This window comes from Pyrus communis, chromosome 16 (assembly GCF_963583255.1).
Source record: "Pyrus communis chromosome 16, drPyrComm1.1, whole genome shotgun sequence".
Classification (NCBI taxonomy): Eukaryota; Viridiplantae; Streptophyta; class Magnoliopsida; order Rosales; family Rosaceae; genus Pyrus; species Pyrus communis.
The window spans coordinates 2235849-2260104 of record NC_084818.1 but is presented as its reverse complement, the minus strand read 5'-3'; the positions used below and the strand labels follow the sequence as shown (position 1 = coordinate 2260104).

The 24256-nt window shown below is 39.5% G+C and overlaps 5 protein-coding genes across 9 annotated transcripts; 4 read left to right on the top strand and 1 right to left on the bottom strand.

The window, feature by feature from the left end:
* The first annotated feature begins 1550 nt into the window (after positions 1-1550).
* On the top strand, positions 1551-3363 carry LOC137721254 (cytochrome P450 89A2-like). Its single transcript, XM_068460356.1, has one exon. It carries the CDS (start codon positions 1569-1571, stop codon positions 3129-3131), a length of 1563 nt encoding a protein of 520 aa, XP_068316457.1. The 5' UTR covers positions 1551-1568; the 3' UTR covers positions 3132-3363.
* Positions 3364-5413: 2050 nt separating this feature from the next.
* On the top strand, positions 5414-10080 carry LOC137720101 (uncharacterized). 2 transcript variants are annotated; one of them, XM_068459114.1, is made up of 11 exons: positions 5415-5890; positions 5981-6067; positions 6275-6418; positions 7148-7236; positions 7466-7554; positions 7669-7772; positions 7860-7959; positions 8393-8468; positions 8575-8686; positions 8774-9305; positions 9384-10080. In XM_068459114.1, the coding sequence occupies exons 1-11, from the start codon at positions 5590-5592 to the stop codon at positions 9874-9876; spliced, it is 2127 nt and encodes a 708-aa protein (XP_068315215.1). In that variant the 5' UTR covers positions 5415-5589; the 3' UTR covers positions 9877-10080. The 2 variants fall into 2 exon arrangements, with proteins under 2 accessions (XP_068315214.1, XP_068315215.1); XM_068459113.1 differs by having other exon boundaries at positions 5414-5890; positions 6275-7236.
* A 484-nt stretch (positions 10081-10564) lies between these two features.
* On the top strand, positions 10565-13429 carry LOC137720688 (uncharacterized). 4 transcript variants are annotated; one of them, XM_068459783.1, is made up of 6 exons: positions 10565-10627; positions 10754-11853; positions 12137-12195; positions 12338-12466; positions 12794-12929; positions 13023-13429. In XM_068459783.1, exons 2-6 carry the CDS (start codon positions 11149-11151, stop codon positions 13296-13298), a joined length of 1305 nt encoding a protein of 434 aa, XP_068315884.1. In that variant the 5' UTR covers positions 10565-10627; positions 10754-11148; the 3' UTR covers positions 13299-13429. The 4 variants fall into 4 exon arrangements, with proteins under 4 accessions (XP_068315884.1, XP_068315886.1, XP_068315885.1 ...); XM_068459785.1 differs by having other exon boundaries at positions 10591-10627; positions 11136-11853; XM_068459784.1 differs by lacking the exon at positions 10565-10627 and having other exon boundaries at positions 10638-10900; positions 11136-11853.
* Positions 13430-15515: 2086 nt separating this feature from the next.
* On the top strand, positions 15516-19643 carry LOC137720182 (kinesin-like protein KIN-10C). The gene is made up of 18 exons (XM_068459198.1): positions 15516-15773; positions 15907-16072; positions 16182-16382; positions 16481-16670; positions 16788-16999; positions 17100-17347; positions 17459-17501; positions 17697-17747; positions 17867-17911; positions 18013-18069; positions 18165-18221; positions 18304-18388; positions 18484-18806; positions 18885-18931; positions 19013-19034; positions 19118-19186; positions 19306-19344; positions 19446-19643. Exons 1-18 carry the CDS (start codon positions 15562-15564, stop codon positions 19488-19490), a joined length of 2112 nt encoding a protein of 703 aa, XP_068315299.1. The 5' UTR covers positions 15516-15561; the 3' UTR covers positions 19491-19643.
* A 107-nt stretch (positions 19644-19750) lies between these two features.
* LOC137720183 (uncharacterized protein At3g49055-like) lies at positions 19751-22175 on the bottom strand. The gene is made up of 5 exons (XM_068459199.1): positions 21153-22175; positions 20976-21052; positions 20561-20672; positions 20345-20461; positions 19751-20216 (listed from the first exon to the last, which is right to left on the bottom strand). Exons 1-5 carry the CDS (start codon positions 22098-22100, stop codon positions 19869-19871), a joined length of 1602 nt encoding a protein of 533 aa, XP_068315300.1. The 5' UTR covers positions 22101-22175; the 3' UTR covers positions 19751-19868.
* Between the last annotated feature and the right edge of the window lie 2081 nt (positions 22176-24256).

Below are 24256 nucleotides of genomic sequence, written 5' to 3'. Positions count from 1 at the left end.
ATTTATGGATTTATACAGAGAGAAAGAAAGAGAAATGAGAGATGGAGGAACTTGGTGGGTTTCAATTTGGAATCGAAGAATGGAGAAAGCTCTAGAAGTTTTCATTGTATTATAGGAATTGGCCCATTCATTCATCCAAATTGGTAGGTTTCTAATCCCCCAACAATGCCCAACCATTATATAATAGAAACGGGCCGGTCCCGGGCCCCATGGGTTTGAAGATTTGGAATCGCCTCGCCCCGGATATATCACCTCCCTGTCTCGCCTCGTTTACTCTAAAAAAAATGGACCTGCCCCAAATCTTGGTTACCCACCCTGACCCGCAGGTTCTCTGCCCGTTTCCCCACCCATACCCTGAATTATCATCTCAGTAAAAATTAGGTCCTTGAATTATTTTTTGGGTAAAAGAAGTTCATAAATTCATTAAAAATTGCTAATTTCATCCACATTATTATATTCAAAGTTATTTTATCCAATGTTTCGTCAACTTAAGTCAGTTGACACACTTTAGAGTGTAATATCGTCATTTTCTCACCTATAAACCCTTACCATTTCATATAGGTTGCAAATCTAATGTCTAATTTACCCTCCAAAATTAACTTCACACACTATTTCTTTGTGAAAATTACCAATCTATCCTCCAATGTGTATCATATGCAAGTAACGTAACTTAAAATTGACGAAAAATTGAATATAGTAGCTTCGAATCTAATATTAGAGATGTAATTTGCATATTTTTATAATTTAATGACTGATTTTTCTGAAAAAATAATTTATGAACCTAATTTTTGCTTAGGCAATAATTTAGGAATAAATTGACAGTTTACCCCATAATATATAACACCTTGAGATGAACGGTCACCTAATCGCGATGTTAATTTTCAGTGAATTCATGAAGCACAATAATGTTTTATTTGAATGTAGGACTTATTTTCTGCTAAAGTTGTCATTCTGTTCACGTATTTCATGAAAGAAACGGAACCTGTTTGACGAGTGAGAGACCCATGCGTGTCATCGTGAAATAGTACCAAAGACAGTACATACGCACGTAAACAAAACATTGCATGCGAATCACCTTTTTCACGTGGTAACATATATGTGATTGAGTTCGGATTCTCCTAGATTATTAGCAGAAAATAAAACTAATGGATAAGGAAAGAGATTCTTTTCTCCTAATTTATCAAATTTAGAGATCCAGATTGTTGAAATTTGATTCAACAGCTAAAATTATTATAATTTTTAAAGTGAGCATCTGTTTGTAGCCGTTGGATCAAATTTCAACAATCCGAATTCCCGTATTTTGTGGATTAGGAGAAAGAGATATGGAGATGATCATTTTGCAATGGATAATTTTCCAACAGCTTCGCCTGACCCGTGATGAGTTGATGATCTCCGAGTCAGTAGCAGTGTTCGTCAGCAAATCAATAATTCGCTTTCCACGATTTCCACGATTTTTCATCTCTTTATATAGTATTTTTCATCTCTTTTCTTGCTTTCCACGATTTCTTCGTCTCTTTATATAGTTGTGGAAAATTAATAATTTATTGTCTCATTGCTTACAGTTCACCATGGAAACCTGGTTCCTTATCCTCATTGCCCTCTGCGTCTCCTTCCTCCTCAAACCCCTTCTTTCTCTATTCCTACCCACTTCCGTCTCCAAACCCAAGCTCCCTCCCGGTCCCCGCTCCATCCCAATCATCGGCGGCTTCTTGTGGATCCTGAAACCCTTCTTGGAGATCGAGCTCATCATCCGCAAACTGCAGGCACAATACGGGCCCATCATCTCCTTCCCCATCGGCTCCCGCTCCGCCGTCTTCATCGCCGACCGCTCCCTCGCCCACCAGGCCTTCATCCAGAACGGCGCCGTATTCGCCGACCGACCTGAGGCCTTGGTCACCAACAAGTACACTACCAGTAACCAGCACACAATCGCCTCCGCCGGATACGGCACTACGTGGCGCCTCCTCCGCCGCAACCTCACCTCCGAAATCCTCCACCCTTCCCGCGTCAAATCCTACGGCAAAGCCCGCAAATGGGTTCTCGACATCCTCGTCAACCGCCTCAAAACCAAGTCTCAATCCCACTCCGAAGGTGGCGTCGTCGGTAGTGTTAGGGTGGTCGACCACTTCCAATACGCCCTGTTCTGCCTCCTCGTTCTAATGTGCTTCGGCGACAAATTGAACGAAGAGCAAATCAAAGAAATCGAGCGGGTGCAGCGCCAACAACATTTGAGTTTCGGGCGGTTCAACATCCTCAATTTCAAGCCGAAATTGACGAAGATTTTCCTGAAAAATCGGTGGCAGGAATTCTTCAAAATCCTCGAGGAACAACGAGAAGTGCTCGTCCCTCTGATTCGAGCACGACAAAACAAGGCAAAGCAGGGCAGCAAAAACGACGACCAAGACGATGAATTGGTGTTGTCGTATACTGATACGTTGCTGGACCTCGAGCTTCCCGACGGCGAAGAGAAGCGGAAGCTTTCGGAGGACGAAATGGTCAACCTCTGCTCGGAGTTTCTCAACGCCGGCACCGACACTACTTCCACCGCGCTGCAGTGGGTCATGGCTAACGTGGTAAAGAACCCACAAGTTCAGGAGAAGCTGTTTTCAGAGATTAAAGGGGTTATGGGAGAAACGAAGGAGGAGGTGCGAGAGGAGGTCCTGCACAAGCTGCCGTATCTGAAAGCCGTGATCTTGGAGGGGCTGAGGCGCCACCCGCCGGGGCACATTTTGTTTCCGCACTCGGTGACGCATGACGTGGTTTTGGGCGGACACCTGGTGCCCAAAAACGGGACCGTCAATGTCATGGTGGCGGATATAGGGTGGGACGCGCAAGTGTGGGAGGACCCCATGGCGTTCAAGCCGGAGAGGTTCTTGGGCAGCAACGGCGGAGAAGAAGGGTTCGATTTGACGGGAAGCAGGGAGATCAAGATGATGCCGTTTGGGGTGGGGAGGAGGTCCTGTCCTGGGTCGGGGTTGGCAGTGCTTCACCTGGAGTACTTTGTGGCGAATTTGGTTTGGAAGTTTCAGTGGAGGCCTGTGGAGGGAGATGACGTTGACCTATCAGAGAAGATGGAGTTTACTGTGGTGATGAAGAATCCATTGCAAGCCCACATAATCCCAAGAATTTAATGTGTGTGAGAGTTCTGTCATAATTCTTCGACGCATGTTCATGTTAGGAATTAGTTTAATTATCTGCCAATAAGTAGTCAGTTTAGATTGTCTACAGGACTACAGATAATTAGGAGGTATCTCGACTATTAATCATGGGATTAATTGTTGCATGGTTTAGCTATTTTTATTATTTCTACGTGTATTTATGTTGAAGTTTCGGTCAAGGAATAAACATCAACCAATTTTCATATTCTCGAGCTTTCAATTATAGCCATTAGTTTCCGACAGTCCAGTCGTTAAATTCACGAGTAATGTTATTCATACCATATTTTTATGCCACCTATCTGATGTGGACAACTATATCATTTGAAAAATTTGCAAAATCCAAGAAAAGAGAGGAGAAAAACTCCTCGTATACCACAATCATCATTTAATTAACTAGTTTTTCTTAATTATTAGTTTATTAAATAATGACTTAAATTTAAAAATCTGATTAATTCAAATGATGTAGCTGTCCACGTCAAATGTCATCTAAGATGATATGAAAATATGATACAAAAACATGGTATAAATAACATTACTTTAAATTCACCAATTTATTCCTGACATTGATTATGTAATCTTGAAATCTTGGGGTTTTTATTCACTTTTGTAATTAAAGACAGATTTTATAACTTTTGTATTTAGTTTGTGAGTGATTTGACTGAGGTGTATTTGCTACTTTGCTAGTCACTCTTCAATTCCCCTCCTCTTTTTTTACTCTTTTATCGTATGACTAATACAACATTCAAGAGCTTTCTCAGCCTCCTTTTTTATTTAAACTCTTCCGTCTTCTTGTTTAGTTTAAATTCTTTCTTTCCGACGACTGGAATTGATAGAGTTAGACTAGTTGATGCTTAGTGTTTTTCTTCTTTTTTTTCTTCCATGTTACCGAAAAAAATGCAACTTCCAATGATTTAAGTAGATTCGGTGAAGAAAACAGTTTTAATAGCAAACGGAGGATCACACCGTCTTTTGGTATTCTTCAACATGCGCATAGAAGTATAGAATCACCAAGTGCTAGGTGAATCACAGTATTACTTACAAGAGAGAGATTTTGCTTAAGCCACGTAATAAAATAAGAAGAACAATTTAACATTGAACTCGCCATCATGTTTTGGTCACTGGATTGATGATTGCACGTGCTAAAATTCCAGTACTTCAATTTACAATAGGGTAGGGTTTCTACCATCGGTCCCTCGACGTTATTTAATGCTAGGGAGATTAAATTTAGAGACTAAGTTTGCAAACTAAATGATGTGTCACCAATAAAAATAAGCATATTTATCAACGTTTAAGTAATAAACTAATCATTAACTTTCATGTCTCTTAGTTTTTAAAATTTTCTCTACAAATTTAATCTTTTTAGCATTAACTGTATAATAAAGGAAAGGAGAGAAAATCATCGAGTTTAGGTGAAGAAGACAAAGTAGCAGGGAAATTGATGTTGCTTTTTTGTGAGGTAAATTGCTTTTGCAAAAGTGGTGTGTGTGAGTTTCCAAAAAAAAGTAGGGTGTATGGGATAAATAAGAATCGTGTTTTTTTTTATGGAAAAAAACTTGTTTACAAACACGGGACGTGTCGTGTTCAATAATATATTGTTCTTTTTAAAAAATTTCTTCTTATTTAAAAACACATTTTAAGAAGAAAAAACGTGTTTTTTCTTTTCTTATAGACAAATTTATGTAAATTGTAGAGGGCAACATGTTCTAAGAAGAAAAAAAACGTGTAATACATTATTAGATTACAACGTGTTGCCTCTACAATTTACATAGTCTTGACACCACCAACATAATGATACAAAAGTTGCATAGGCGTACCATAAAATTCTTCTCAACAAATCAAAAAGAAGAAATAGTTGTCCTTTAGTATTATACTGTAGTGATATTTTTCTTTAGTTGTAAGTGAGAGGTTTTAGGTCTGATTATCGTCAAATTCGAATTTGAACCACATTATTGCTAACCTATTATGATGCTAAACTCACTCTTCTTCATAATGTAGATAATATCGTTTGTTTAAAAAATAAATAAAAGGTTATGGCAAAGAAATAACACTTCTCTTGTTTTTTTCCCTCAAATGATAGTTTTTATTAGATAAGATGTTAAATTATCCAGACAAACTTTGAATTCACTTTGGAATTACGCTTACCTCTTTGACTCCGTCAATAGATCATAAAATTAAAAAACGACCCAAAAAATAAAAAAGACAATAAAAATAAAATATTATGAAATTCAAAATCAAAGAGTGTCTGTCTCTTCCTTCCTCGTCAAATCCAAAACTTCGAAATCACACCCATTTCTCTGCAATTCAAGCTCGTAAAAACCCTAATTTCAACTTCCCCTACCGAAGCTTTTTTCTCTCTCTCTCTCTCTCTTTTTATATGTGTTTCAATTGGGTGTAATTTCCCCCAATCCGAAACCAGCAGCAGTGAATTTCCATGGCGACTATGACTGCAACGTGCTCCCCGAGCTCCCTCCAGCTTCGCTTAGCTCTCAATTTAGGCAATTGCAGTAAACCCTCCTCCGTTCTCGTACGGTGGCGACTGGGGAAGCTCGATAATCGGGCTCGAGTGCTCTGCGTTGCTCAAGGCAGTGAGAGGTCCGGGAGTGGATTGGAGCCCCGTCGCAACGGGGGTTCGTGGGTCAGGTCGAACTCGAGCGCTGACGGTTTTAAAGGGTGGTCCGATTCGGATAATGGGGAAGAGTCATTGGACTCGCAGAGGAAGAAATGGTTTGGAGGTCATAATTGTTCGACTCTATTGGATTGACGTTTTCTTATCAGTTATGCTTTGTCTGGCTGCTAACATTTGTGGAGTAGTTTGCTCTCAGGGACTGTGGGAGCTGGAGTTGCTGGAGTCGTTCTTGTTGCTGGGCTTACTTTTGCAGCATTGTCTTTGGGAAAACGAAACAAATTGAGTAAGTTGCTGCCTTATTTCTTTCGATAATTGGCAAGCTTAGAATTGGACCGGAAATTCGGTGGTGTTAATGGAAATGGAAGTGTTTTGTATATTCTTGCTTTGTTTTGGTTTTGTAGAAGATCATGTGTTTTATGGAACAAGTTTGCCTTGAGTGGTATATTTTTAGTTTTTGGCTAAATGTTAAGACATATGTGGATATGTTCAGGCACAAAACAACAGATGGAGCCATTAACGACGCAGCAGGAGCGGTCTTTGACTTATGATGATGACAATGAGAGGAGTACAGAAGATGTGGATGATCAAAGCAATGTGAAGCATGATGCTAATAGTAGTCCGGAAGAAAGGACAGGTACTAATGAGGATTCTTCTTCATCTCCAAAAATTGAACAGTCTCCCAGTGAAATTAGAGTTGGTAATGATTATGATATAGGGGGCTTGTCAGGACAAGATTTTGAAAAAACATCCAGAGGTACTGAGGTGGTTAATAGTGCTTCCGATAAAGGAGATACACCACATGAATCAACTTCTGATGACAAGTCAGTTGAGCCTGATGGCATTGATTCAATTCGTGCCTCTGGGCTTGAGGATTTTGACAGAAGCCTTGCTGTAGGTGTAGGAGATTTGGCTTCTGAACTTAAAGAGAACCTAGAGAGTGTCAAACGAACCAACTTGCAAGCCTCTGAAACTAATCAGTCAAACCTTAGCATTGAACCCCAGGATGGAGTACTGGGGACAAGTGAAAACCAAACTGCCACCTTTGAGTCTTCTACTTTTATTGCCGATGCACAGGAACTTAGTCAACCCATAGCTCTGGATACATCAGTTACGACACAATCAAACACAATTTTAGAACCTCAGGTTTCATCTGAAGATAACATAGGGCCTGTAACCCCATCTTCAACCGAAGAAAACCTTGACCTCAGCAAAACACTGCAGGTTTTAGCTGAGGGAATTAGTTCATCCCTGGAAGAGAATACCATAACTGAAAGTGAGCCGTCTAGAAGCAAATCACAATTACCAACTGCTGGGAATTCCTTCACTTCTGCTGGAATACCTGCTCCAACTGTGGTTTCTGCAGCTCTACAGGTGGTTCCTGGAAAGGTTTTGGTTCCGGCAGTTGTTGATCAGGTCCAGGGGCAGGCATTAGCAGCGCTGCAAGTGTTAAAGGTACTGACATTGTCATGTTTTGCTTTTAATTTCCTTATCCCAAAGTTATTGGAGGATTTTTTATTTATTAATTCAAACTGTTACTGTATTTGATTCCTTAGATTCGACAAATTTTGAAATGGAAATCTTTGACTCAAATATCAACGTTGTTCTCATTAGTTTATAGTTTTGTTTGTAAGATGTTAAGCCAGTTTGTAATCTGTAATTTGAATATGACAACGGTTTTCAGGTCATAGAGGCTGATGTTCAACCTGGTGATTTGTGTACACGGCGTGAATATGCCCGTTGGTTGGTTTTTGCAAGTAGTGCTCTTTCAAGGTATACCTCCTTCGTCTCTGTGATGTAAATCTTGGCAACGTATTTTCTGTTTTGCAATTTGTGATCCATAGTATAGGTCTACACTTTGACATATTTTCTTGGGGTTAACTGTAGGAACTCAATCTCTAAAATATATCCTGCTATGTATATTGAGAATGTTACTGAGCTTGCATTTGATGATATTACACCTGAAGACCCTGATTTCCCATCCATTCAAGGTTTGAGCATGTTAGATTTTTTTACTATAGCCTAAGAGACAGTGTGAATAGGCTTTGTTTGCTTATTATTTCCTTGCATCCATTCAGGTTTGGCTGAAGCAGGACTTATCTCAAGCAGGCTGTCAATAAATGATATGCTTTCTTCCTTGGATGAAAATGAAAGTTCATTTTACTTCTCTCCTGAAAGGTAGTATATTTGATTCCTTGTAACATAGTGTCCTCTTTAGTATGTTGTTTCCTTAAAATCACTTGGCGTTATTGGATTTGTGTCTAGTTCCAAATACTTGGGGTTTACCTCCTCCAAACCAATTATCCTGGCCGTTCACAATTGAAAATTTGACAAGTACATCATTGCATGGTATCTTTACTTTTGGAAATTAGTTGCTCTAGTTGTGAGGGCTTACAATTTTTTTTTTCTCTCCAGTAACTTATCTGTATTTATTTAATATGTTTCTCTGCTCGCATTTAAATGTATAGTCGATTTGCTTTTTGTTACTGAATTGAGGCGAAATTACATAGTTTATGATTTTTCTTATTTGGTGGGTTAAGGCTTTGTTGTTTTTGTTGTTTGTGTGGTTTTTCTTATTTGCCTTCTTTTTTAATGCCATTTCTTGCTGCAGCCCTCTATCACGCCAGGATCTTGTAAGTTGGAAGATGGCCCTAGAGAAAAAACATCTCCCAAAAGCCGACAAGGAGGTTGTTAACAATATAAGTTTGTTTTCGGTTTTGTTGTTTTTGAGCTACTCTTGTGCTTGTAGGCCTGAATCGTTAGTTCTATACTTACTATTTTTCATTTGGACAGGTCCTCTACCAAATTTCTGGTTTTATAGACACTGATAAGATACATCCAGATGCATGTCCTGCACTTGTTGCTGACCTATCTGGAGAACAGGGTATTATTGCTCTTGCATTTGGTGAGTCATGACTCGTACCTATATTTCTAATTTTAACAGAAGTTTATGGGTTTGATAGTCCACATTTCCTTCTCTTTTGTTTTAAAGGTTACACCAGACTCTTCCAGCCTGATAAGCCAGTAACAAAAGCCCAGGCTGCTATTGCCCTTGCAACCGGAGAGTATTCAGACTCGGTGAGTGAGGAGCTTGCACGTATTGAAGCAGAAGCTATTGCAGAAAATGCTGTGGAGGCACATAATGCTTTAGTGGCTGAAGTTGAAAAGGATGTGAACGCAAATTTTGAGAAGGATCTTTCCATGGAGAGGGAAAAAATTGATGCTGTGGAGAAAATGGCTGAAGAAGCAAGACGTGAATTGGAAAGGTTAAGATCCGAGAGAGAGGAAGATAATATTGCCTTGATGAAAGAACGTGCAGCTGTTGAATCAGAAATGGAAGTTCTGTCCAAGTTAAGGCATGAGGTGGAGGAACAATTGCAGAGCCTAATGAGTAACAAAGCAGAGATATCCTATGAAAAAGAAAGAATTAGCAAACTTAGGACTGAAGCAGAAACCGAAAGCCAGGAGATTGCACGCCTACAGCATGATCTAGAGGTTGAACGGAAAGCATTGTCCATGGCCAGGTATTTAGCTTCCAAGTCTTATGTATCTGTTTCGTTATTTTCACGCAACATTCTAAGACTTTAATCTTTGTAATCCAGGGCTTGGGCTGAAGATGAGGCAAAAAGAGCAAGAGAACATGCTAAAGTACTCAAGGAGGCTAGAGATCGCTGGGAGAGGCAGGGCATCAAGGTAGTTGTTGACAATGACCTCCGAGAAGATACCTTGGGTGAGGCTACATGGCTCGAGGCTGGCAAGCAGTTCTCGGTTGAAGGAGCTGTCAACAGGGCGAAGAATTTGATGGATAAGCTTAAGGCACTAGCAACAAATATAAAAGGGAAATCCCGAGATATAATCGATCAGATCATCCAAAAGATAGCCTTGCTCATATCCAATTTGAGGGAGTGGATCCCCAAGGCAGGAAAAGGGGCTGCAGAACTAAAAGACGCCGCCATTTCAAAGGCCAGTAGATCAGCCCAAGAGTTGCAGCAAAGCACATCGGAGTTTAGCTTGGCCGTCAAAGAAGGTGCCAAGCGCATCGCTGAAGATTGTAGGGAAGGAGTGGGAAAACTCACTCAGAAGTTTAAGACGTGACCGCGATCTCTTAACGATAAATTTTGGACGTCGGGCTGTTGTGTAGTCAGAAATGTAAAACAGTTTTGAGAATTTGTTGATGAAGGGCACAATCCATCTCCTAAGAGAATCTGTTTATACCATTGATGATTAGCTAGGAAGCGTTTTGTAATAAGTACAATTACACATCTGAACTGTAATAAAATTGCCCCGTTACACTTTGAATGTAATGGTTGAATCCAACAACAATATAAATTATCATATCGTTTGGCCGGTGAAAACCAAATAACATAATAGTTTGCACGTGAGGCCGTTGTATACGTGAACATAGTTGGCTTTTTTTAGCCAAAATGACATAACTTTTCACTTTAAAATCGATAAAAGTGGTCTCCGACATCAGTTATTGCAAAACATTTTGGTCATTTCGTAAAAAATTTCCTTTAATAAAAGATATTTTTGTCAAATCAATTCCTTTTCTTAAAAATGATATTTTTTTTCGATTTAATTTTTATACAAATAGTAATTAACCGTGGACAATCTCAGTAACAGTTTAACTGCCAGAATAATATTCTCATCACAATGTCTTTTACGGCGGTAAAAAAAGTAGATGGACCACCGAGCACGTGAGACATGAATAAAACGAAACAAATGGGAAGTGCCAATCGAAGCCAACAGTGATGATTGGCCTTTACCGCGCACCTTCATCGTGTTTCCACCCACTTCCATCTCTTCTCCAAGTAATCAAGAAACCCCAATGGGCATTGACTTGCAGGTACGACCTACCTTCACACTTCCCCTTCACTATTTCCTTCAAAATTCAATTAAATTAGTACCAAATTTGTATAATGTACGCAAAAACCACGCTTTAATTTCTCGTGTCTTTGCCGTGAGATTCCAGTATTTGATCGAAACCGAAATCTTGGTTTCTGGGTATCTGTTACTTTCTCTCTGCTCCTGAAGATTTTTTTTATCAGTGCATCAAAACACAGTAATGGTTGAGACCCAGTTGACCCAATCGAGCTCTTTGTCAAGTTTGAGCTTCTGGGTATGAAAAGATAGCAGCTTTGGTTCCATTTTTCAAGTATTCAATTTTTGTGTAATTTGGGGTCAAGTTATATAACATTGTGTTTTATTTGATGTGCTTCTACTGATAGTTCTTGTGAACATTAGTAAATGAATACCTGTATTGCGTTTGCGAAAATCCGATTGATGCTGCTGAAATGTCCTTAGGCATTGGTGTATTGTGAATTCTGAGTTTTGATGTGTCATAGTATGTTTAGATTGTAGGACTCAATGTCAATCCTATGTGGGTGTCCTATCCTTGAGTGTGTTTATTGTCTGGCATGTACCCGCTGGGCGTGGAAGCGATGCCTCCACACAGCGGGTCATGACAGTGAGACTTGGGGTATTTCCACTGCTGAAGAATTTGAGCCTGTTCCTCGCCTTTGCCGCTACATTCTAGCTGTTTACGAAGATGACCTTCGATGCCCTCTTTGGGAACCACCCGGTGGGTATGGAATCAACCCAGATTGGCTAATCTTGAAAAAGACTTATGAACATACCGGAGGTCTAGCTCCTCCGTATATATTGTATCTTGATCATGATCATGCCGATATAGTTCTTGCCTTCAGAGGCCTTAACTTGGCAAGAGAGAGTGACTATGCAGTTCTGATGGATAATAAGCTGGGTAAGAGGAAATTTGATGGCGGGTATGTTCACAACGGGCTATTGAAGGCTGCCCAATGGGTCATGGATGCAGAATGTGAAATGTTGAAAGATCTGGTGGAGAAGTATCCAAAATATACTTTGACTTTCACAGGACACTCCCTAGGGTCAGGTGTAGCAGCATTGTTAACAATGTTGGTAGTGCAGAACAGGGATAGGTTGGGGGACATTGATCGGAAGAGGGTTAGGGGCTATGCTATTGCACCGGCGAGGTGTATGTCATTGAACTTAGCAGTCAGATATGCAGATGTCATCAATTCTGTTGTGCTTCAGGCAAGTTTTTAGTCCCTCTCTTTGTTCTTAATTTTTAAGTAAGTTTAAATGAGTATACATTTTATTATGCTTCTGCAGCCTTAGATTTTATACTTATTGGCATCTTCTTTCTCATTGTTGTGTAAAATTTTCATCCCAAAATATTTTTCTGTGTTGGTGATACGTGGAAGCTTGTTCATTTAGAAACTAATTAGCAAAATGTTGCATCCACCACTATAATCTTCAAGTAGTAGTTCCGTCAATCCTTTTCGTAGATTTGATTGTGGTCATTATGCTGGACCAGGATGACTTTTTACCGCGGACTGCTACACCCTTGGAAGACATTTTCAAGTCACTTTTCTGGTATAGATGGCTCTGATCACTCTTTTCAACCATTTTTTGTTCACAGCTGAAGGCAAACTCATATTTTGAGAATTAATTAGGTGATGAAATCAAGTTTTGCTTAATTTATCTGGATTAAAGTTGGATTTGATTTTTGAAACAGTTTGCCGTGCATATTGTGCCTACGATGCATGAGGGACACATGTATACCTGAGGAGAAAATGCTCAAAGATCCAAGGAGGCTCTATGCACCTGGCCGCCTCTATCACATTGTTGAGAGAAAGCCTTTTAGGTATTGTCTAGCATTAATGAGCATACTTAACTGTGATTATCTGCTTAGCTAACCGCTACCATAAATTACCGAGAACAAGTTTTCACCTCTGTTTTTGCTTTTGTCAATGTGCGATCATTGTGCAATATGTAAATTCTACTGTAACCCGACGTGAAATATTCTAGACCTATATCCAGCCTTGTTAACTATACAGTGGTACCTGGTATCCGCGGGATTTGCCACATCCACGTTGAACCAAAGATATAGCTTTGATGTTTTGCTGAACAGGGAGTCACTTTTGATGCTATGCTGTTAAAGGATCTCCCATCTATATAATTTTGTTTGCAGGTGTGGAAGATTTCCTCCCGTTGTCAAGACAGCAGTTCCGGTGGATGGGAGATTTGAGCACATCGTTCTTTCTTGTAATGCCACTTCTGACCACGCTATCATTTGGATAGAGAGAGAAGCCCAAAGGGCTCTAGATGTAAGTTTTTAGCTCAAGTCTCAAGTAGATCATAAAGCTTGAAAAATCGTTGCCCGGTGTCTGAACCTCTGCCCTTGTTTCCCCTCCGTTCAGTTATTATTGGAGAAAGATCAAATCATGGAGATTCCATCGAAGCAAAAAATGGAGCGGCAGGAGACGATAGCCAAAGAGCACTCGGAAGAGTACAAGGCTGCATTACAGAGGGCCGTCACATTGGCCGTGCCTCATGCATATTCACCGTCTCCGTATGGAACTTTTGACGAGAAGGACGAGGAAGATCACTCGTATGGATCGAGCGGGGAGTCTTCGGTTGGTTCGACGAAGAAAAGCAAGTCATTCACGGCGCGGTTTTTCGAGAGAAAAGAATGAACAGAAGGGATTGATTGTTGTTGTTATTACTGTTGTTTGATAAGGAGTGATCGAGCATTACTGTAATTGTTTCAGTTACAAACATAGAGAAAAGAATAAATTTGCGACAAACTATAAATTCATTGATTCATTCTGTGCTTTTTTCTCGAGCCAAAAGTTGTGGTTTTCTGCAATGCCAAATTACATGAAAAGTTTAAATTCCGAGATTTAGGTAGTACAAAAATTAAATCATATTCATCTAATAACAATTAACGTAGTCGTTGAGAGTGTTTAAACAAAAATGCACTCATGCACATGAAAACATTATATTTACAACGAATAGCAGGCGAGAAACAAATCACATAAGGTGTCAGTCATTGTGACAGTATCTCAAACCAATCGCGATGTGTAATTAATTCGAGATACTGACGCAATGACATTGTCGTTATAGGAAAGGCGGAGTCTTGTTTAGTAAAATATTGTGGAAGGAGGAGCAAGGTCCGGCTTGATTGTGGAAGGAGGAGCAGCATGCCGAGACCCGTTAAGGGGAACGCGATTTTGCTTTTCTCTCCTCATCCGAATGCATCGCCGCACAAGGGCAGTCCACATACCAGATGTCCTGTACTTGAAGGGGAAATGTGGTGTGCCACAAAATCCCTTCACGCAAAAGCCATTGCCCGGGAGGAGATCCTTTCGAAGCTTAAGCATTTTAAGCATGTTCGAAAGTGCTTGTAGGAAAAGCTGGCGATTTTAGATAATCAAAAACGCTTTGAACAAACGTTTGGTGGATAAAGTTAAAACTGCTTATCATTTAGGAAGTAGGTGCTACTTCTAGTCTAGAAAGTAATTTGGGAAGCACTTGACGTGCTTCTAATATAAGTGCTTTCAGCGGAAGTGCTTCCGAGACCAAAGCTTCGAACAATCTAAAGATAATGAATTATTACAAAAAACCCAGATGGGTAAATGTTCAGATTACCAGAAACACTCAAAATTCCAACATAAATTACAAAAAAAAATTCGAACCCAAAATTGGTGAAGAACATGAAAAAGCAGTAGATTGATGATCTACTGTACCGACTCAGGAGATTGATTTGGTTTCTTCAAAGAACATGAAGATCTGAAGGCCTCGATCTGCGACTGGCACTTGACGTAGTCGCCTTTGTTCTCCTCCAAGCATTTCTTCAGGGCCTCGACGTCGCACGCCGACGTTATCTTCTTCCTCTCGCCGTATTGTGTTTCCGCCGCCTTCGATTCCATCGTTTCCGACGACTTCGCTCCGATGGGTTGAAATTGAAGAATTTGTGAAACGAAAATGAAATTGCGTCGAACAAAAAAGAAATGCGAACTCACTAAAAACTCTGCGTTTGCTGTTTTCGTTCTTTTGACTTCTTGTATTTTGTAACTTTAACGAAAAATTTATGTCCTATTTATTTTAATAAAAAATTATATTTTTACATAAAAAAATTAATTTTTTATTTTATCATTATTGTTAAAATTCGAAGTTTTCTAACCATTTTCATTCTTTTTTTCTTATATTACAACCCCAAGTTCTCCGGATCATTCAAAATGGGCCATGATTGCTTTGGTTTTGGGCATGCTATTGGTCGAATCGTTGTCAAAAATTAAGACGGGACGAGCCAAGAGAAATTGTGTATCAGATTTGTACGATCTTGATAACAGAACTCAAAGGCCAGATAGAGACAAAAGTTGAAATGGGTCAACTTATAAACATCGATGATGTTTTCTACTTTACAAAAGGAAAATTATAGCATCAAAAAACAAAATTCGTTCAGTTTTGGATTTCCGAACCATTAAATAAGTAAATACTAAATCCCGTACCGAATGATTAGGAACTTTTTTAATTTAAGATTGAAATTTTTTCGGTTTGATTTGAGATTTTCGGAAATTTTTTCTCACCCTACATGTGGCCGAATCGACCCGAAAGACAAAAGTTAATAGAATTCAATTTTTTGAGATTGCCCTTTGGAGGTTTTGGGCTGTCCATTAACATGTTTAGGTGGGTACTGGATTGTTCTGTGTTGGCCCAATTAATTATTCGATTCGTATCCTTTTCAGGAGGGAGCGTGTAAGCGCGCCACGTCAGCAAAATTTGAATTCCCTCCCAAAATCCTTAACGGCTATTTTGCTGGCACTTACCAAAATTATACGAAAATCATAAATAAAATATAAAAAAAACCAGAACCATATCAAGGGATAATTCGCACTGTTCTCTCCTTCTTTCTCTCTCTCACTCTCTCTCTCTCTCTCCATCTTCAGTTCTACGATGGCGTTGTCTTTGTACGACAACCCTGACCGCACCAAGACCCCAACGCGCTCCAAACCATCTCGGAGGGTCCGATTTGTAGCGAAAGTCAGGGGATTTACGGACTCAGAGGCCGAGTTTTCCAAGGGGGACTCTTGGATCTCCGTGAAGAAACCGAATGGAGAGGATTCAGAGAGTGTCACTCTCTCTTTCAAAGAGCAGCAGCCTACAAGGTAACGTCGAATTCTGTATCGAATTCCTACTGATTCTTACTCTTTTGGGTTTTGTTACGAAATGAAAATTGTTAATTTTTGTGATGTGATTAAGTGTAAGGTTACATGGATTTTCCTCAATTTTGTGTTGTAGCCGTAAAGAATCGTATGAATTGGATTACTGCTACAACCAATACGAAGACAATGGCGTAATCTTTTCGCGAGAGGTGAAGCCTCTAATACCTGGAGTTCTTGGTGGTTGTAATGCCACTGTTGTTGCATTGGGAGCAAGATGCAGTGGAAAGACTTGCTTAATTCAGGTGGGGTGTATTTCTCCCTAATTTTTTTCCCCCCAAGTTTTAGTCTTTTAACTATTTTTTCTTTCGAAATAGCATGTATAGTGATGAGTTGAACCACTTGATTTTGAAGGGTTCTGCTGAGAAACCAGGTTTGGCAGCTCTAGCAATGGCTGAAATTTTTTTGGCTTCGGAGAAAGATGGAAATTCCGTTACTATATCATCTTACGAGGTCTATCAGGACCATGTGTATGATATCTTGGATCCAGAACGACGACTAGTTTTGGTACAGGGTGATGTTCAAGGGAAAATTCGGCTTAAAGGACTTTCTCGGGTAAGTTATTTGTTGTTTGTTTTAAATCTAGATAGCAAGAGCGGCTTTCTATTGTGCATTCTTCATGAATCATGACATATCTGTTCATACCTTTCCAGGTTCCCGTGAAATCAGTTTCAGAATTCTACAATTTATATGTAAGTGGGTGTGCTTCCTGTAAACGAGCACAAAAAGTAGCTACTGAACTTCCTCGTCGCGGCCACAAGGGCTTGATAGTGCATGTATCATCTCCTAGTGAAAGCTCAGACGCCCTTCATGTGGGAAAGTTGAATTTTGTTGACTTGGCAGGTTGTATGTTCTTTTAACCACAGGCCAAACACGTTTCAGCCTCTTTTTTTCTTCTCGTTTGTTGTTTGTTTGACAATGTTATATAGGAAATAACTTTATTCAATCTCCCTTTAATAGGTTATGAGGGAACCCGTAGCCGTAGGAAAAGTGTCAATGGCCTAAATCTTGTGGAGACTGGTAAAATTCACAAGTCAATATATGCCATGTTGAATGTTGTTCATGCTCTGAGCGCTTCTGGAAACCATGTACCTTACCGGGAAAGCAAACTTACACACTTATTGCAAGACTCCCTGAGAGGAGCGAATAGAGTTCTGATGGTCACTTGCTTGGTAAGAGTTGTTCGTTTGGTTGCAAGTTTTCTTTTTCTGGTTTATTGTTGTCTGGGAGCTTTGGTTGTCTTTGACCTTAATTCTTTCTTTTTCAATGTAGAAACCAACATTTTGTCAAGATTCCATGTACATGGTAAGCCTGGTGTCTCGCTCTTGTCAAAATAATAATGGGGCTGTCATGGAGTCTTCAAAGAAAACTAAATGTTTGACAAGATCAGCGGTGGTTCCATCACGTAAGGGCCATATACCGCAGACCATTGTGGCTACAACAAAGAAACAAACCATTTCCAGAGCGCCTCTTTCTGAAAAGAAGATCAATTGCAGTATGACTCCCGTATCGAAAGGAAGGTATGTTACGAAGGTCTCCCTTTGTACACTAAGTTATAGCGGAATCATTTGTTCCCTTTCCAGTAATGACTGTAGTTTCTGAAATACGTGCTACTTTTTTTCTTTTTAAAGGAAGCTATTTGATGTAAAAAATCAATTGACCAAATCGAAGAAGGTACATTATCTCTTACTTTATGTTGAGTATTGTAGTCATATATCCTGGATATTTTTGATTTAGTGAAAAGATAGAAAAAACACCACCTTATATGCTAGATTACACACTTATATGGGAAGCATTTTCACAAATTGATGTAATCAGATTCCGAATATGGTTTTTCAACCCGAGTTTACCTTATTAATTTTAATGTAGGGAAGTTCAATCTCAGATATCGCGACCTCAGAAACTTCTGTAGATAAAGAGGTAGGGGTCTTTTATATTGCACTTTTGATTTTGTCTATATTCAGAATTTCAAGAAGTGAGAACACTTTTGGGGGAGTAATCTTGTATTCTTATTTAGGCATTGCATCGTATTTTTGCAGGAAATGTCCGTTTCAAGTGTTACGGAAGTAGCAGAACCTTCAGTGGTATGTAACTCATCCTTCACAGTACTCCTGTATTGTATAATTTGTATTGCTATAGACAATCATTTGGAATCTTCGATTGACGTCACTGATGGTCTATGCAGGAGAATACGTTGTCAGATGCACTGAAGCCCCTGGAACTTACTTCTATGGGTGAAAAGGTAACGTAGAAGTCTAGAAAAATATATTAGGAGGATTTTGTTTTTATAAGATGTAAATGTTAAAGGTGTGATGGATGTCAACTGACATTTTGCAGGATAATTTATCATCAGATGCTCCAAAGCATGCAGAAAGCATTTTAATGGCAAAAAAGGTAATGGAAAGTTTCAACACAGAAGCATCGTGAGTTGGAATTGTGGAGTACCTTCTTAATGCATTTTTCATATTGTTTCCAGGATGTTTCTTTTAATTCTGATGCTCATACTGAGAAACATACTCCAGGTGTCAATAGCCGAAATGACTTCTCTTTACTTGAAGAAGGTTGGTTTCTTATGGTTTGAATCGGCAAACCTCATCTGCAAGATATTGGATGCAAATTGACCTAACAAATCCTAATTTGGTCCTTCAATTGACAGTTCATCATGTTGAAAAGGAAGGCAAGAACTCAGATGTCAATGATGAAAAATCGCCGCCAATAAGTTCAAGATTACAAGAATTATCAAACAATCTGAAAAACCTTCTTTCTGCAACTCCTGTGTGCAAAAAGATATCAGATGCATCAAAAACCGACTGTTCTGCAACTCCCTTATGCATCAAGATGCGAGAGGAGAATGATGCTTCATCCAACAATGTAGAACCGAAAACTCCAGCTAATCAGGGTATGAAAGACAATAGATGTGAGGTTACAAATGTCAACAGCCCTTGGGAAGCGCTTAGTGTGCGTAATTCTGAAGTGAAGGTATGATCTATACCTTATCTTCATTCTGTTCATGTCTTCAATTTCGTTCCAAGTTCTAATGTTATACCGTCATTGCAGCATTCTCTTGTTCAAGAATATCTCGGCTTCTTAAATACAGCTAGCAAGTAAGTATATATGCTTTCAATCAGTAGTGTGCTTCATATCCTGTACAAGCCTAACCCTTTCTTCATTTTTTCTACTTATAGGGAAGAATTGAAAAGATTAAAGGTGAGGATCGGTTCCTCTTTTTTATTATCATCGCTGTTCTCTAGCGTTTTTTGTTTTCAACTTATTTGAAATTTTACGTTTAGGGGATTGGTGAGAAACGAGCAACCTACATCATGGAACTGCGCGATGAATCTCCGAAGCCCTTCAAGAATGTAAGTATTCTCAAATCCCACATCAGAGATTTTAAAGGAAAACAAAACTAGTAGGGGATGGATGTAGTTATATAATGCTTTTAAGTTGGTTTGTAATCCGATGTTTTCTTTGTTTTCAGCTTGATGATTTAGAAGAGATTGGACTTTCGGCTAAGCAGGTATATCTCATCGATTTTGAGACTTGTATGGATAATTTGCTTAACATATGGAAGTATCGATGTGTTCAATTTGACGCTGGAATTTGTGTTTTGTTGCACAGATTAAGGGACTGATGAAGAAGGAATTTGGAGGGCTATTCAATTAGCAAATCTAAAATTTGCAGACATCGGAGAATTTATCTCGTTGTAATTTATTTCTGTTTGGAAACATCGGAGAATTTCTCTTGTAATTAGCGAATCTAAAATTTGGAGACATCGGAGAATGTCTCAGAAGAACAGATAAGTCTTGTTGGCTGGCACTGGCAAAGTATCATATTGCCTTAAACCCTTCATGTAATTCGTTTATCGTGTAATACTTTGTACTCTGTTTTCTTGATTCCGCAATGAAATTTGAGAGACGGAAAAGGAGGAAACACTGCACATTGCAATCGTACTCAAGCAATTGTTTCTTTACATCTAAAAAATAAACGAAGAAACAAATTCAAACAAATACAACTGAATTGATCCGAAAAGTAACTGATTTATCAGCCGCTATAGTGAAGCAAGGCTTGCATTTCTGGTAGTAATCGTTTTACAGGCTTAATACTGTTTTGTGCATTGTTAGAAGCTTTCAGGAGTCGCCATGGCCAACATATGTGTCTCACCCTTCGGTTGTTGCGCTCTCTGCTCTCTGCTTCTTCTACTTGTTTCGTTAGTTCTTCTATACGTGCCCGTAGTCCTGATGCCCTGCTATCGGCCAGCTGCAGGGACCTCTCTGCTGCTGCCTGCGCAGCCATAGCGGTCACTGCAAGTTCTTCTTTCATCTTCAGTTTGCCATTTGATATGTCAAGAGCCGCTTTTGTCTTCTCCAATTCTTGCTTCAGAATGGCGATCTAATGGAATAGCATACCAAAGTGTGAGAGACTAAATTCAAGAACACCAGAAAAGGAAATAAATCGTAGAACTAAATCCTAGTAAACAATTAAGCAGTAGCAATTACTAACGGGGAATAGAAACTTACCACTTTCTCACGTTCTCCTATCTCAGTTTTCCCGGCTTCAACTTCTAGCTCGCAAGCTTCTCTCCATCTAGCAACCTCTGCTTCACTTTCCTTTATTTCGATCATGAGTTCTTCAACCTTACAACCATAAAATGACAGAAACAAGTCAGCAAGAAGGTGAGTACGCTTTAGGACCGCAAAGCAAACAAACAACGGATTTTTGTTATAGTCCATTACATTTTGAGTTAACACCCTCTCTCTATTTTCTAACTCCTTGATGTACTGCGTGTTTTCCGAAATTTGTTGAGCTTGTTTTTCCACGAGACTCTGCAAGCGCTCAGTGTCTGACCTGGCATAGAATTGATGATAAGTAATCGACAACTAAATCAACGATGCTCAACATAAACAGTATGGTTATAGTACAAGTATGGTTAGAGAAGTGCTTTCAGAAACTCATATTCATAAAAAGCTTGAACTATTGACAACTTTTCATCACATAATATCAGGAATCATACTCAAACAGTTATCATCTTGAAATCCAAATTCAGGTAAATAACACCGAAACAAAGCTTATATCTTCGATAGCTGACCTACCTCACAATCAAAATACAAATGCAAATTCAAATACGAACATAATTCAATGACGAACTACCTAGATTCATCCAGAGATCTTCTCAACTGAGTGATCTCAAGCCGCAGGTTCTTCATGATCTTCTCTACAGTCGAGGCCTGATACGAATAATCAAACACGAAAATGCCAACGAGAAATCATAAATTAGCTCAAACAATCCATGAATCCATGACCGAAACAACGAGAAATTGAACTCACCAGACTGATGACCCCCTCTTCACAGTCACTGCCATCCGATTTACTTCCTGCAGTAGACCCTGCACCGTCCAGCTTATCCCCGGAATTCTCCGGCGACTGCTCATTGCCCCCACTTCCCATTATAAACCCAAACCCAACTCTCTGCAAAATAGGCACCCGCTTCTGCTCGCTTCCTTTCAACCTCTTCACCACCGCCTCCTTCTCCGCCAGAGCAACCCTAAGCAGGCTGCTGATATCTCTGTTCTCCTCCGTCAGACTCACCACGCTATTCTCCAACTCCTTCTTCTCCTTCTTCCTCAGCTCTTTATACTCACTCACCTGCGCTTCCGCCGAAGCCGTCAGCCGGGCAACCGCCGCAATCTCCTCATAAACCGCCCTCCATTCTGGGTCGGATCCCGATTCCGCACCGGTCCCCTCAGCTTCTTCAGTCCCATTCCCTACCTTCTCGTCGCCGACGCAGTCGATTATTCCGATTATGCCCTCCTTGATCGATCGGAGCGAATCCAAGCACTTCAGCAAAAACCCATCTCTCTCTTTTCTCTCAAGCTCCAATCTTTCAATCGTCTCCCGACAAACTCGCACCTCGTTTTCAATCACCTCCTTCAACTTCAGCTCCTCCTCCAATTTCGAGTCAAACCCATCTTCCTTTTCTCTCAGACAACCTTCGAGCTTCTGAATTTCGTCGCGAAGCGAGTCTCTCTCGCCGGAAATTTTTCCGACGACTTTGGTTAGCTCGGCGTTGCGAGCCAGGGCATCGTCTCTCTGCTGCCGGATGAGATCAGAGTCTTCCTCCATTGCCGCCGACTTCGACAGCAGGGCCTGGTGCGACTGGCGGAGGGACTCGAGCTCGGCGAGAAGACCATCACCGGATTCGGAGGTTTCTGGGTTGTTCGGCGGATCTGGGCCGTTCACCTGGGTTTCTGGGAGTGTTTCTGTAGGGTTTTCCATGGTCCATAGAGCAGACGATGGCTATAGATCGTCATGAAGTGCGTGACTGATACGGTTTAAGTTTCAGAACTACCAGTCAAAGAAGTGTAGATGGAGAAGGAGAGAAGCAAGTTTGTGCGAGTTTGCGTTTTGGCGCGGGACACTTTCTGATGGGCCAGAAAATTTTGGGCTTTTCTCTGAAACTGGGCTGTTGAAATTGGGCTTTCTATTGAGTTGACTTTTTAACTCGTGTTGGTCCGGATTTAGCGCTGCTTCCGTTGAATCGGACTACAACGAATTGTATTAAGTTTATATGCACCAAGGGAAACGACATTTTCTAAGATCACCAAGGGAAACGACATTTTCTAAGATCCAGTTTAAAAGTTAGTCATTTTTTCTTAAAATAATAAAACACGTAAAATAGGGGTTTGAATATCCCCAAATGACGGATGAGGATTCTCTTCACATCTTTTTTGTGGGGATCCTAGAGATTCTCACATCATATCGTACATTATGCAGCTAGTTTTCGTTAGGTACTATTTGTGTTTAATTTTAAATAAATAAATTTAAAATGATTTTTAACCGTACGATGTACGATAAACGGTTAGGATATAAGGATCCCTGGGATCCCCACAACTTGGATACGGATGGGTTCCATCTCCCCAAATGACCCCTAGCAAGCCTTAACTTAATAAAAGGACATTAAACCTGAACATTATAGGAGTTTTTTTTGAAGTACATTTAAAATGATTGAAAGTGTTTTATAGAAAATATTTTTGGCAAGTACTTTCTACAAGAAACATTAGTTATGTGCTTTTTCTAAAAGAAGCGCTATAAGTATTTTTCCTATGATTCACTTACATTTTTACTAAGAATTAACTCTAAATACATTTTTACCAAAAATAATTTCGACTATTTTAAGATTGCTTGCAAACGAACCCTAAGATTTAAAAGCGAATTTGCTGCCTAAAATATCTGATGCGTTGTTGCAGGTTGGGCTTGGAGTCCTCATAAAATGTGTGATTTTTCATACCTGTTTATTGTATTATAATCAGGAGATGTTGAGTGCTTGATGTTATTGGCTTTTGTCTAATCCGCATTAACGTGCTAATCAAACGCGTGTATGACGTAATTAAGGCAAGTCTTTTTCTTCCCTCGTAATCGTATTCACATGGACAACATGGACAACATGAACGTTCGGAATAGGGGTGTGATATTCATACATCCATTTTTATTTTTTATATGTTTTTTTAGTTTACAGCTGTCAGATCGGATAAATTGAAAATAATCAAAATACATAAATTAACAAAAGATATGTGAAAAGTAAAAAAATGGGTGTGAATAGCACAACCCAATGAATAAAAAGATTGTAATTGCCATGCAAGTGCACTCTAATTTCATTTTATTAAATTATCTCGTTGGTATGACTTTTTTCTACTATTTGTCTATTCATCTAGAGAAAGATTGACATATTCCTACTTAATTTGCCCTTTTTATGCTCTTACGTGCAAAAAATGCCCAAGTTTGCAGGAATTCAAACTACTTTATAGTAAATAGATTTTTGTTTTAATTATGGACTTTGATTTTCTTTTGGTATATTTAATCAAATGACGCGAAAAAAAATGTGCAAATGAAAAAAGATGCACGCAAAATTTTTATTTTATTTTTGCTATTTTTGGGTATTGCTGAATTATTTTTCTATAATGAAAAAAAATATGAGTGTTTGGAGTTGAAAGAGATGGGCTGTAAGACGCGAGAGTAGGACTAAGAAGAAAAAACGGTGAAAACGACGGGAAAACAAGTCGTGGCCTCCCAAACCGACCATCATAGTTGACGGAAGAATAGGCGCAAGGTCATAACTACTAGAAAAAAATGACAAAAAAAAGAGGAAAGCAATAACAAGGGGTTTGCAGCCAACGCCAGCCAAATAAAAGAGTCGACGGCAGGAGGATGGAACTCTGAGTTTGTGCAGGATAGAGGAAAAGAGGGAACGGATGCTAGGGTTTGCGACAAAGCAGTATTCTTAATTATCTTGTATTTTTACAAAGTAGTGTAAATAGCAAACACTTTGTTCAAACCAATTTACCTAACACACATGTGTACTTCCTTCAATCTTAAGCATTGAGTCCATTGACTAAAACTTTGCTTTATTCCATTAACTTTTCTACTTTAACTTT

Bases quoted from the DNA above. Each gene is read 5' to 3' on its own strand.
- LOC137721254 (XM_068460356.1), top strand. From the start codon at position 1,569: ATGGAAACCTGGTTCCTTATCCTCATTGCCCTCTGCGTCTCCTTCCTC.
- LOC137720101 (XM_068459113.1), top strand. From the start codon at position 5,590: ATGGCGACTATGACTGCAACGTGCTCCCCGAGCTCCCTCCAGCTTCGC. The intron at 5,891-5,980 runs GTCATAATTGTT...GTTTGCTCTCAG, and splicing joins GAGGAAGAAATGGTTTGGAG to GGACTGTGGGAGCTGGAGTT. The intron at 7,960-8,392 runs GTAGTATATTTG...TTCTTGCTGCAG, and splicing joins TTTTACTTCTCTCCTGAAAG to CCCTCTATCACGCCAGGATC.
- LOC137720688 (XM_068459783.1), top strand. From the start codon at position 11,149: ATGTCAATCCTATGTGGGTGTCCTATCCTTGAGTGTGTTTATTGTCTG. The intron at 12,196-12,337 runs GTATAGATGGCT...TTTTTGAAACAG, and splicing joins ATTTTCAAGTCACTTTTCTG to TTTGCCGTGCATATTGTGCC. The intron at 12,930-13,022 runs GTAAGTTTTTAG...CCCTCCGTTCAG, and splicing joins AAGCCCAAAGGGCTCTAGAT to TTATTATTGGAGAAAGATCA.
- LOC137720182 (XM_068459198.1), top strand. From the start codon at position 15,562: ATGGCGTTGTCTTTGTACGACAACCCTGACCGCACCAAGACCCCAACG. The intron at 17,912-18,012 runs GTATGTAACTCA...TGGTCTATGCAG, and splicing joins AAGTAGCAGAACCTTCAGTG to GAGAATACGTTGTCAGATGC. The intron at 19,345-19,445 runs GTATATCTCATC...TTTGTTGCACAG, and splicing joins TTGGACTTTCGGCTAAGCAG to ATTAAGGGACTGATGAAGAA.
- LOC137720183 (XM_068459199.1), bottom strand. From the start codon at position 22,100: ATGGAAAACCCTACAGAAACACTCCCAGAAACCCAGGTGAACGGCCCA. The intron at 21,053-21,152 runs GTGAGTTCAATT...TATTCGTATCAG, and splicing joins AAGAGGGGGTCATCAGTCTG to GCCTCGACTGTAGAGAAGAT. The intron at 20,673-20,975 runs GTAGTTCGTCAT...ATTCTATGCCAG, and splicing joins AGATCTCTGGATGAATCTAG to GTCAGACACTGAGCGCTTGC.